Source organism: Talpa europaea (genome assembly GCF_964194135.1).
Source record: "Talpa europaea genome assembly, chromosome: 2".
Lineage (NCBI taxonomy): Eukaryota > Metazoa > Chordata > Mammalia > Eulipotyphla > Talpidae > Talpa > Talpa europaea.
In genome coordinates, this window is record NC_140068.1 from 80,520,892 (window position 1) to 80,534,028 (window position 13,137).

The window sequence follows — 13,137 nt, forward strand, 5'->3', positions numbered from 1 at the left end:
GATAGGGATTATGGTATCAGTCCCTGCTGTGTTCAAATCACAGGCAGGTTGGAATAGATCAAGAGCTTTCCATGCTATTCACCAGATGCAGCCAAAATATCACTTTCTTTTCTCATGACCAAAAGACTGTGTACATAACAGAGAGACATACCACTGAAACTGAACACACGTGAGATGATGCTTAACTTTCATAGATAATGCACTTCAATGTTTTCTATTTCATTGGAGAAATTAGTGGATTTCACAATCCCTTGAAGTATATCATGCATTTTTTAAAAAAAAAAAAAAACAGTAATACAAAGTCTAGAATCTAAATGTTGGTTTCGACTAAATGTTGGTTAGAGTGGGTTTGAATTCCAGGTTTGCCACTTACTTTAGACAAATAACTCAAGAAACCTCAGTCTCCCCAGCTGTAAAATGGGAGGAATACAGAATCCATCTCAGGTGATTTTTGTAACATTACTGACTATAAACTGGTGAGAATGCCCATTGTGTGACAGACATTGGATGCGTTATTTCCATTCTTCCATTACTATAAAGTTAAGGCAGTGATATCCCCTTTTCTAGATTATAGAAAGTTCCAAGTTGAGGAGTAATTAGGATTATAAAAAAGAGCAAATAAAATGGCACCCTATGTCTATGGAAAAATATCTTAAGCTAAAATATTTTTAGCTATAGTTAAGTGAGATTGAACCCTGACTTCAGCTTTTGAACAAAGACAGGATGTCATTTACCCTCTGATACTCAGTTTCATTAACTTTAAAGTGGAGATCAAATCAACTAGTTCATGATGGCAATTAAGAGGATTAAAGATTATGTATCTTTAGGACAAGCATTGAGTCAGGTTCACTAAGAGGTTTTCAATGCATATTAACTCTCTAATTCTTCCCTCCCTGCTAATCCCCACATAAGGCATCTTTATCACTGGCTCCCACCAATTAGCCTACCAAGGCAATTAGATCTTTCTCATGGAGACGTGAGAATGGTTGGCTGCTAATGGGTGAATATTCTACCAAGAAACATTCCAGGGAGGTTCCCAATTCTTCCACGAAGGAGCTAGGTACTCCTTCAGCATTGCTGATGCTGCTCAGCCATACATCACATATTACATTTTTGCTTTTGTGGTTTTATTTATTTGTCCCTTTAGGTTTAGAGAAACCAGAAAGCTCCATCATGGCGGAGAAGCCCAAGCTTCACTATTTCAACGCACGAGGCAAAATGGAGTGTATCCGGTGGCTCCTGGCTGCAGCCGGAGTGGAGGTAGGTCCTGAGAGAGGCCATCTTTGTGGATTCCCCAACCCCCTTGTTCTCAGGATGTTGTTTTGGTGCCCAAAGTTTCTGCTGGTAAAGCTAAAATGTAGAGTCAGGTAGGGCCTCTCACCAGGACAAAAGTCTTGGTATGAGGATATCTGCTGAAAACAGCAGGCAGATATTATGGCTAGATTAGCATGACCAGCTAAACCTCCTTGACAGAAAGTTAAGTATAAACAGGGACTAGAGATAGGATGTTTTGATGAGCAGCAACAATGGAGTCTCCCAGGGAACAGTCCCTATTCACTGCCCCCTACCTCATGCCAGACTATTATGCATCCCCAATGCACATCCCCACCATGCACGTTCCTCCATACATTCCTCCATGTCCTTGCCAACCTTTCCTGAATCTGATACCCAATAAATGTGAGACTGGCCTGGAAAATAGGTGCTGCATATCCAGAGGTGTGCAAGCCTTTATACGTGTCTTTCCTGCTCTACTTGGACTTTGAGTTGTCTTTCCTCATCCTATGCCACTTCTGAAGCTGCTGCCCTGTGGGGCAGATATCTGAGGTTGGATCTAAAGTTGACTGTATTAAAGTACTTTTCTCACATCAGCTAGGAGACTTTTGTTTGCTGAATGAACTCTTAAGAGTTTTGATTTTAAAAAGTTTTCACTTATTAAGAGATGAAGAGATTTGACCTAATATATTATCAAGATTTCTTCCCTTCAAAGAGTGGAAACAAAATAAATTTATGAAACTAGTCATGATGTGTAAACCTCACTTTTATTTGGATTTATGGAAACTGAAGTGTCATTTTTGACATTTGTACAACAAATTGAAACATGAACATTGATTGAATAGTACATGGTAGCTAAGGATTATTGTTAATGTTTGTGATTATTTCAAAAGTAGTTTTTTAAAATTTTTTAAAAGATTTATTTATTTATTTATACAAGAACCGGGATACACACCAGAGGTGCAGGAGGGTGAGAGGAGTCACCAGAGACAGAGTGGGGAACAGAACAGGCAGACTGACGAAATACACTGCTGAGGGGAGCAGCGGGCGCAACAGGAGAGGTCTGCTGTGCCATGTAGGACGCTCGCAGGCCAGCTGGGATAGAACCAGCGCTGCAGAGGTTGTGGACAGCTTCAGAGGCTGCAGACAGCTTCATAGTGTGACACTCAACTGAGGCCCTCAAAAGTAGTTCTTATGCTTTAAGATACATTTTGAAATATTTATGATAAAAAATATGATATTTAGTATTCCTTCCTATTATTACAACAGGGGGAGCATGATAGGATACTAACTTGACACAAGAATGACATGAGTTGATTATTATTGAAGCTGGGCAATGTGTACAGGAGGATCATTAAACTTTTTTTGTATTTTAATGTGTGCTAGATATTTCCGTAACAAAAAGAAAAAACATAAATATTATAATACAAATAATTAAAATTAAAGCATAATTTGCAATATTAGAGATATAACACACCTACTCAGCAATGATTTTGTGCTAATATGTGCAGAGGCATGGATGAACACAACAGACAGTTCCCTTCAAACCATTTCACAGTGTTATAAAGTCACATTCCCTGTGGAAAACTGAGCTCTGTGGGACCCTGTTGAGAGCTGCCCACTGGAGGTGTCACTGATATAATACTTCTGAGTGGAGACAGGATCCCAGCATCTCTCTGAGGGTTTTACTGGGAGAAAATGAAGGACAAATTCATGAGAGCTAGTCCCTCAAGTAAAAGCAGTAAAAGAAGGTTTCAGGTGAAGTGGTATCCTGTGACGGGAACTTCAAATGTACTCCCTTCAGAGTCATAACTCACATTTGCCCATGCCTTGGTATTCCACTTTTCCAATTGCTTCATGAAGGTAGAGGAATTTAGCCTGGCCTTTGAAGGAAAAAGGACACACAAAAAAAACACCCACATAGTACATTCCAGATTGTTTCTTCTCTATTAACAAACAATAGAGCAAACAAAAGTCTCCTAGTCTTCCTTTTGCTCTAACCTGACTGTAGCTTTGAGGTTCAGGGATATGTGCAGCTCCTGGGCAGGATAAGATAAATACATGAGGGTCAAGTTGAAGTGATGCTGAGGACATCCCGAGCTCCTCTTCCGTACTGCAGCTTGACAGAAGAGGGTGGTGGTGCAAAGATTTACAGAGGCTCTTGCTGAGGACTTCTGGATTCTCTGTGCCTGACAGCTGATTCCCTTAGTCCTATCCATCTTCACCAGCCTCATAAACCACACAACACTAGCCAACCCAATCCCACCTTAACCACCTTGCCATCGTGATAACCCATATCCCCAATGTTTCTCTTGAACTGGATACTTAGACATTGCTGCACACATCCCACTATCTGACCCTGTGGGGTCACATCTGCAATATACTGTTCCACTGAGCAAGTTAGAACCCCCAAATTCCCAAATATTTTACCATCAAAATCTTCAAACTATAAGAATCATTGCAAATACTATATTAATTATTTGGTTTTGTGGGCCAGATCTGTCATATGCATTTTAAAACACTATAATATTCTATTTGAGAAGATGCTCCATCTTCACTTTGTAGATCAGGAAACTAAGTTTTGGAGACAGCAAATCACTTCATCTAGTTGTCAGAGCTATTATGAAGCAGAGCCCAGATTGCAAGAAAACTGTATCATCAAAATCCATACCTTTTTAACCCACTTATGAAAAATTTGTATTTTAAAATTTATTTTTCATTTCATTTTGTTTTCTAAGGAAAAAACCAGGAACCTTCCCACTCCCCAAATAATAACCATATTCCTATAAGAATGAACCTGCAAGAATGAACAGTTACTTCTGCAACACATTCTCTTTTCCTGTTGAGTCTAATTTAAATATCTAAATGGCCATAATCACACTCTAATGTGTATTCTGCCAAATTCAAATCTTACCTCCTCTGTAGGAGGCATCAGACATTAAAGGTTGAAATTGTTATGAAATAACAAGAACCCTGGGGCCTCTGGTGGCATAAGGGGTTAAGACGCAGCAGTATGAAGCTATCTACAGTCACTGAAGCACCAATTCGATTCCCTGGCCAGTTAGGGAGGTGACCCACATGGCGCAGCAGACCTCTCCTGTCTCACCTGCTGCTTCCCTCAGCAGTGTATTTCAGTAGATCCACCTGTTCTGCTCCCCGCTCTGTCTTTGGTGAATCCTCTCACCCCCTGAATCTCTGGCCTGTACCCCAGCTCTTGTATGCATAAATATATAAATCTTAAAAAAAAAAGAAATAACAAGAACTCGTGTACTATTTTTGCTTTGCAGTTTGAAGAGAAATTTATTGAAACTCCAGCACACTTGGAAAACTTAAAGACTGGTAAGAGCAAGTACCTAACTTCCTCTGATGAGAGTGTCTAGCAGAAGTCATAATTTGAGGTTTTAATACTAGGCAACACCTTTGTGTGTATAATTGTAGTAGGGGGTTGATAAGGAAAGGGAGAAAAGTGGTTCAAATGTAAGGGATGAGGCTCCTTGAGCACATCTTGCAGGTTACTCGGGGATGCAAAGATCTAGAACTCAGAGTACTTGCTAACGAGCCATCCTTGGGGCACTGGGAATGTCCTCTCCTTGCTGTCTCCTGTTATTCTACACTATGCTGTGTCTGTTGAGGATCTCAAGCAAGCCTCCCAACCAAGGATACCAAAACAGATGCATTACAGTGAAAAGAGTAGAAAAAGACCTAGCAATTGCCTTGAGTTCCTTTTTCTTATAGACTTGACAAGCCAATATCCTAGCAATATTATAGACTTAGAAAACAAGATCACATTGAATGAGTTGGAAGGTCAGGTGAGAGTGTGAAGACACAGATACAGAGCAAAAGGTCACAGGCAGCCGTCGGGATCCAGGGTCTGTTCTGCATACACTATACAATGGTGGATTTGAAAAGCACACAAAATACCCTTTTTTAGAAATCTATGTTAGCAGGGCCTTGTTGCCATGACTGATAGAAACTTACTCTGGGAACTTTCCATGTCAAGTGACATCTGACCTTGGCCATATTGCAACTTCTCTCAACTACCAGCTAAAATATCTATGAAGATAAATCAAGCGCAAAAACACACGGACCTAGATACCAGGTATCTGAATGTGAACTAAAGAGATCAATGAAATAATAGATTAAAAAGAAAAAGGAAGATTGATGAGAAAAATGATAAAAAGTTAAAAACAAATGTTTCCATTGAATGTTACCAAGTAATAATTTTTAAAATAATTTTCATACCTTCAGTCATTCCAACACACATTTTCTTTTCCAAAAAAGTAAGAGTCATAAAATAGTTCACGCTACTTTTTCTTTTCTTCTCTCAACAGATGGGAGTTTGTTGTTCCAGCAAGTACCAATGGTTGAAATTGATGGGATGAAGCTGGTCCAGACCAGAGCCATTCTCAACTACATTGCCACCAAGTACAACCTCTACGGGAAAGACATAAAGGAGAGAGCCCTGTACGGTATTTCTTTGTTCGTTTGCTGTCCTTTCACTAACAATTAATTGGAAAAGTTCAAGTTCTGATCGCACAGATCTGTGGTAGGGGGATCATAAGCATCAACGGTATAGGCCTCGGAGATAAAGGAAAAAAAAAAGGGCAGCAGAGAGCTACAAGGAGAAGGGTTTCTTTCAGCGTGGAATCAAGCAAGTGAGGTGACATAAGAAGATGCAGTCCACACTCACAGCTAATGACAGAGGCTTCCAAGTACTGATGCATCATGCACCTAGGAGGATGGGGTAATTGGGACTCCAGGTGCTCAGACCTCTGGAAGCTGGATACCAGCTAACAAGTAGACATCAGGGACACAGCACCTGACTGTCTTATTGATGAGGCTGGGAAAGGATGGGTCGAAGGAGTTGGTTCTCAATTTCCAGAATTACAAGAATGATGACCAGGATCCTAATTTATTAGTCAGTTTTAAAAAGCTGACCACTCTACAGGGTTAGCAGAGGTTGGTGCCCAAGAAACCCAGGTTAACTCTGATACAGGACTGAAGCAGCCAGGTTTACTGAATACAAATGGGGGTGTTTTCCCTGTTGTGGGGCCATGTGATTGAAATGAAAATTAGGTGTGGTATTGCTGGCAATTGCTCAAATAGTTAACCTTGGTGTTACTGTATGCTTCAGAGTTTCCACTACAAGGTTTACACCCAAGAGAATTTAAAATATGTCTACACTACAACTTCTATACTAAAGTCCCCAGTAGCATTGTCAAGAAGCTGCAACAACAAAATATCAAAGAACTGGTAAATAGGGTTGTATTCATATACTGGAGTATTATGTACCATTTAAAATGAATGTTTGCTATAACATAGAAAACCTCAAAAACATTGTTACACAAAATAAAACAGACACACAAGGGACACTTTTCTAAACATTTATATGATTAGAGAGAAGTTCAGTTGTTCCAAGAGACAAGAAGGAAGGAAGAATGTGGACTGCCAGCTAAAGCATTCAGCGGTTTCTTGGAGTGCCAAGAAAATTCTGGAATGCAGTGTGCTAAAAGTACAAAATTCTGGGACTTTACAAAAAATTGGTGACCTGGATAGGTCAACAATGCTCTCTGTCCCTCTATAATTGGTTGTGCGTGTATAACCAAGTTTTCAGAACATGTCTACCTCAGTAACTTGTTCTAGAGAGAACTGTAATATGTAAAAAAAAAATAAATACATAACTGAACATTTGGCTTCTAAAAATGAGCCCAGTGGAGGTGAATTATTTTGCCTCCTGATGCCTCATTCTTTTACCTGTTTAATTTATAAAGTCAGACACAGGGGACATTAGACAATTTGGTCATTTTCTTCCTTCAGGATTGACATGTATGGCGAAGGTGTGGCTGATTTGAGTGAAATGCTTCTGAGTTTGCTATTTTGTCCACCTGATCAAAAAGATGCCAAGATCGCCCTGATCAAAGAGAGAACAACAAATCGCTACCTGCCTGCCTTTGAGAAGGTAAGTGGGCTGTTCAGTTTTGGTGCTGAGATTAGAGGAGAAAGAATAGCATTGCCTGGGCATTCTGGGGCCCTGACCACTTCCACTGAGTCTTCTGGACCCTAATTAATGCAGCAATGCAGCAGCTGAGTCTCAAGGCATTTTATAAAAATTGAGCATGAAGATGGGTTGTTCTGGTTTTACCAAGGTACAGTTTTCAGCAAGATTTCAACTTCCTAGGACCCAGAGTATGTGGAGACTGAGGAACCATGTTCATGGGAAACAGTGGGAAGAACTGCTGGTATTGGAACCCAAGTGGGCCCAGGTGGTGTGACAGGTGGAGGTGGGGCGGTTTCTCTCTTGGACGGGAATTCCTGGTCAGCATCAGAGCTTGGGCTGGGCAAGCCTCTGAGAGCTGCAAGAGATTGGAGCAGCTCCCACATGGCTGCATGTGGGGTGTTCTGCAAGAGGGGTCCATCTACAATGAGAAAATGTTCAGGCAACGTGGGCAGGAAGCCTGAGGCCTGCCCCCATCAGGAGAATATGGCGGTGTTTCAGAGACAGATGCCATGTCTGACAGAAGTGGGGGCTGTGGGGTGGAGAGAAAGAGAAGAAAAGATGCTAAGATGATAAGTAACACATGTATATATTACAACATGATTTTGATGTTACCATGCTCTTTATCAACAATTGTTCATACTTCTACATGCCTACATACTCCAAAAGGATATTTGCCAAAATATAATTATCTTTAGTTAGTGGTGCCATATATATATTTTTCTTTTTTCTCATGATCCCCTATTCAAAATTTTTAATAAGCATCTCATATTTTCTTTCCTATTTTATTATCCAAATTCACACATACTGAAAGGTTGAAGGAGATGTACAATGAACTTACAGACTCACCACCTAGATACAGAAATGGACATTATGTTATGTTTGCATTATCATGGATCTCTCCATGCATCTCTCCTCCCGTGAATCATAGTTTTTTCATGCATTTCAAAGTAAGTTGCAGACAGCCCTGCAGTCACCCTAGATAATGCAGCAAGAAAATGATAACAATTTCCACCAACATTAGTGACAACACTGGTGGATTAAGAGTCAGAACCTGTATTTAAAGAGGTGTTGAGATGATCTTATCCAGGTATACTTCAGATGCCAGAGAGATAGGAAGTGAGAAGAGCAGACCACAGGAGAAGTGTCAACTCTGAATCATGACCTGATTCCTCACATTGCCCAGGTGTTGAAGAGCCACGGACAAGACTACCTGGTTGGCAACAAGCTGAGCAGGGTTGACATTCACCTGGTTGAACTTCTCTACTACCTGGAAGAGTTTGACTCCAGTCTTCTGGCCAACTTCCCTCTGCTGAAGGTGATGCCCCCACAGTCCTCAGAGGGGAAGGTCCACATCTCCCATCTTGGGATCTCAGATTTGGACTCTTGGCCTGGTGACCAAACTCCCTGGTATTGTCCCGGCCTTCACTCTGGCCCAGGCTTCCAAGTCTGCTCTCAGTCCCTGATCTGAGGCATGAAAAGAATTGTGTTTTGTGAGGAAATTGGAGATGGATGCTTCCCCAAGGAGAGTGACTGAGGTTTTCTAAGAAGGGCCCAGGCTCAGCCTCTCTCTCCCAGGTCCTGTTCCAAGAGGGTTTCTGTCCTGGTTCCTCTGGGGTCCCCTTTATTCCAAGTGTGTGCTTGTGTTTCCACCAGAGTCAGTGTGTGCAGGTCTCCTTCCCTCAGCTCCTGCTCCCCCTTTCAGATGCTGTGGTCTCTCTCACAGCCCCCCTGCCCACCTCTCTCTCTCTCAATCTGCCGCGACCCTATTCTCTCTCTCGGAGAGCACATAGATCTCAGGGCTCCCCTTTGCATTTTCTGTGGTTCCAGCCCAGTTTTCCTGTGTCTTCATTATTCTCCTGTGGAGTCTTTATCTGTGTGGCTTCTCACAGACACACTAACTTTCCTTGTATTGCATAAGGGGAAGAGTCTACAAGGTTTCCGTGCAGGGAAGGAGAGGGGGAGGATGCGAGCTGAATAGTCTGAAACAGTCTGAAACCAAGAGTCGTCTTAGTAATGAGTATTGAGCTGGAGTTTCCCCTCTGATCTTCTTTCTCACTGGTGTCTGCTTCCCAACTCCTGGTGGTGCTGGTGGAGGGGAGGGTCTGAGAGGTCCTGGCCTGTGCTAACGATGGGCAGGGGTTGGCTCCTTGCTGAGGCTTGCTCTTGTGCATTGCAGGCCCTGAAAGCCAGAGTCAGCAGCCTCCCGAATGTGAAGAAGTTTCTGCAGCCTGGAAGTCAGAGGAAGCCTCCCACAGATGAGAAAACGTTAGAAGCAGCAAAGAAGATTTTCAATATTAAATAAAGCAGGCATAGTCACCCCGCACACTGAAGACCAATCTTCTGAAGATTTGCAATAATGGAGAGATTTACCTACTGTAGATTCTGGCTAGTGTGAGGCCTATAAATTATTTCAATGTTTTAGTGACAAATAGTAAACTTCCAATGAACATACCTAGATGTAATTCATTCTTTTTCATGAGGATCAAATATAAAATCATATTTTCAGTCTTCTATCTGCTTCTTTCTTAGAATTCAACATTAAAGAGGGAAACTGTAGGGCCTCCCCGGTGGCGCAGCGGTTGAGCGCTGGGTTGCGAAGCTGCCCGCGGCCTCTGCAGCGCCGGTTCGATCCCCGGCTGCTCCCCGGCCACCAGAGGAGGGTCCCACATGGCGCGCAGACCTCTCCTGCCGCCCGCTGCTCCCCTCAGCAGTGTACTTCGGTTCTTCTGCCTGCTCTGCTCCCCGCTCTGGCTCTGGTGAATTCTCTCACCCTCCCGCGCTTCTGACTTTACCCAGTGCATGTATAAACAAAACAAACAAACAAATAAATAAAAAAATAACATGCCTCTATTAAAAAAAAATTAAATAATTCTGATAAAAAAAAAGAGGGAAACTGTAGGTTATGTGGTCTGTCTTATCTTTTCCAGGAGGTGTTTTTTTTTTTTTTTAAAGATTTATTTATTTATTTATTTTATACTAGAACTGGGGTACAGGCCAGAGATGTGGGGGGTGAGAAGATTCACTAGAGACAGAGTGGGGAACAGAACAGGCAGATCTACTGAAATACACTGCTGAGGGGAGCAGCAGGTGAGACAGGAGAGGTCTGCCGTGCCATGTGGGTAGCTCCCTGGCCGTGGATCGAACTCATGATTGCCGTGGCTGCAAACAGCTTCACATGCTGCCCTCAGTGGCCTGTGCCACTAGGGCGGTCCCTCTTTTCCAGGAATTGTTATAGAATATCTGCACGCAGCATTTGAACAGGCAAGTGTAGTGTCTATTGTTTCTGGACCCAATGCCTATGCGAGTATGTGGCTTCTCCACACTAACAGGCAACTCTTTGACACCACCAGGGTGTTTGTGAATTCAAGACAATTCAGCTCCATTCTAACATGATCAACCCAGAGATAGAACAGTTTCCATAAGTGCAGTGCTTACTTTTCCAAGGCCTCCCCTCTCCCCAGGAGCCAGTCTCCAGCCCAGGTTGTTACTTGTGCTTTTGACTAACTCCCACACCCCCTTGTCATGTTTGATTAATTTTGCTGGAGCAACTCACAGACCTCAAGAAACCCATTTACTCACTAGGTCGCCAATTTATTACAAAGGCTCTAACTCAGCAAGAGTCAGATGGAAGAGAAGCAGTTGGCAATGAATGGATAATGGAAACTAGGCTTCCACATGCTGTTCAGGTGCACCTTTCTCTCCACGTCTTCCACATTCACCCACTTGGAAATTCTTTGGGTCCCCACCTCTGGGTTTTTATGGAGGTGTCATTATACAGGTGTAACTGACTCATTGATCACTGGCCCTTAAATTAAACTCAACTTCCAACTATAGCTGAGATGAGAAAGCATACATTGTAAAAAAATGAAAAACAATGTAAAAAAGTATTAAAAAATAAATTAAGTTATAAAAATATATATATAAAAAAATAAACTCAACTTCCAGCTCCTCTACCCCACATGGAGGTCTGAGGTGGGATGGAAGTTTAGCCTCTATTCATGCTGGTTTTTCTGGCAACCAGTCCCCATCCTGAGGAATCTTCCAAAAGTTATGATCATTAACATAGCAAAAGACGGGCCTCCCTGGTGGTGTGAGGGGTTAAGATGCAACCTATGAAGAAATCCGTAGCCACTGCAGCACAAGTTCAATTCCCGGCTGGCCAGGGAGCAACCCACATGGCACAGCAGACCTCTCCTGACTTGCCCGCTGCTCCCCTCAGCAGTGTATTTCAGTCAGTCTGCCTGTTCTGTTCCCCACTCTGTCTCTGGTGACTCCTCTCACACCCCCATCTCTGGCCTGCACCCCAGTTCTTGTATGCATAAATAAATATTTAAAAAAAAAACCAAAACATAGAAAAAAAAGACACCTTTACCATTCTCACCACAGCAAATTCCAAGACTCAGAGCTATGAGCCAGGAAATATAGACATGTATGAGAAAACTAAATATATATGAGAAATATATCTTCATCATCTGAATGATTACATAAATATTTTTTATTAATCACAATATTACGGGTAGAAATTCATGGCTCACATTCTCAGGTTTTTCCAGGAATATACCTCTCTATCTAGATCATGGCAGAAAGACATTTTGTATTTTTTTGTGAGCCTTCAAATATAAAAAATTTCCTTCAAATATAAAAAATTTTGTCTTGCATATTTTTGAAGAACTCTTATGTCTACTACAGACTGTTTGGTGTTCTAGGAGATGGGGACATAATGAAACCAAAACAGACCCAGCTCTGCTCTCAGGTGGCCCTGTTATCCTTAGAGCCAGAATCACCCAGTGCATCACTGCTATGGGGGACCCCAGACATAAGCCTTCCTCTCAGTGCAGCCAGTGGGCCACAATACAGGGCCTTCCCAATACAGATTACAGGCAAGAATTATAGAGATATAAAGATGTATGTGAAGTATTTTTTTCTTCTGTTCTGTCAGTGGACCAGAGTACCTGGCTGAGAAGTGATTTCTACTTTAGCCACACTAGGGGCAGAAAATCAACACTTGTCCCAGGCATCAGGGCTTGCCACATTGTGTCCTACAGGGGTGAGCTTCCCCTGTTGGGGTGTCTGTTGTAGGAGCAGACAGACATACACGGCTCCCTGACCACAGATTCACTTCGCTCTCTCTGTTCTCTAGTCATAACAAAAGCAATTTTCCTGAAATATGAAGCTGAGCATCACTCCTTTCTTTAGCTCCTTTGGTGACTCCCATGGCCTGCAGGGATGTCTCCTCACACCTGCTCTCCAGTCCTATCTCAGTCTGGGCCCATCAGCACCCCTCGCTTCCTGCCTGGTACATCTGCCAGCCCACCTGAGTGCTCCTTCCCCTTGCCACACTGAACTCCTCATGCTGTCCCCCAACCCCCCGCCCCCCCCCCCCCCCGGGAGACTGGGCTGTCTATGGTAAATCTCCAGTAAATCTGAAGGCCATTGTGTCTCCTCCACAATGCTGTGAGGCCTGGTGTGCAGCATGGCCCTGAGTGGCCCCATGTTCTTCACAAATGGTAGTAACACCAACACAACTCTATGTACACCTTGATGATCTAAGGGTCTGAGTCTAGGCATTGGGAATTACTCACACTGTCTCTATGCTGTCATCTGCCTGACACCTGCATTTATTCATCCATTTCTTCAAAATACATTCATTAATGTCACTCAAATGCAATGGCTGGAAATGCTTAGATCTTAATCCAAATATAACAACTAAAAATAAACATCCATGTTTATTGCAACAATATTCACAAGAGCCAAGTACTAGAAACAACCTAAGTAGCCATTAACTGCGAATAAAAAAGACATGGTATAGATACACAGTGGAATACTATTCAGCCATAAAAAGATGAAACTCCCCCATTGGCAACAAC

At 42.4% G+C, this 13,137-nt stretch overlaps 1 protein-coding gene across 1 annotated transcript; it reads left to right on the top strand.

The window, feature by feature from the left end:
- Positions 1-1,173: 1,173 nt before the first annotated feature.
- Positions 1,174-9,572, top strand: LOC311167455 (glutathione S-transferase A2-like; the record flags this gene model as incomplete). Its single annotated transcript, XM_084228476.1, has 6 exons — positions 1,174-1,260; positions 4,560-4,611; positions 5,604-5,736; positions 7,090-7,231; positions 8,454-8,585; positions 9,447-9,572. The coding sequence occupies 6 exons, from the start codon at positions 1,174-1,176 to the stop codon at positions 9,570-9,572; spliced, it is 672 nt and encodes a 223-aa protein (XP_084084602.1).
- Positions 9,573-13,137: the final 3,565 nt, after the last annotated feature.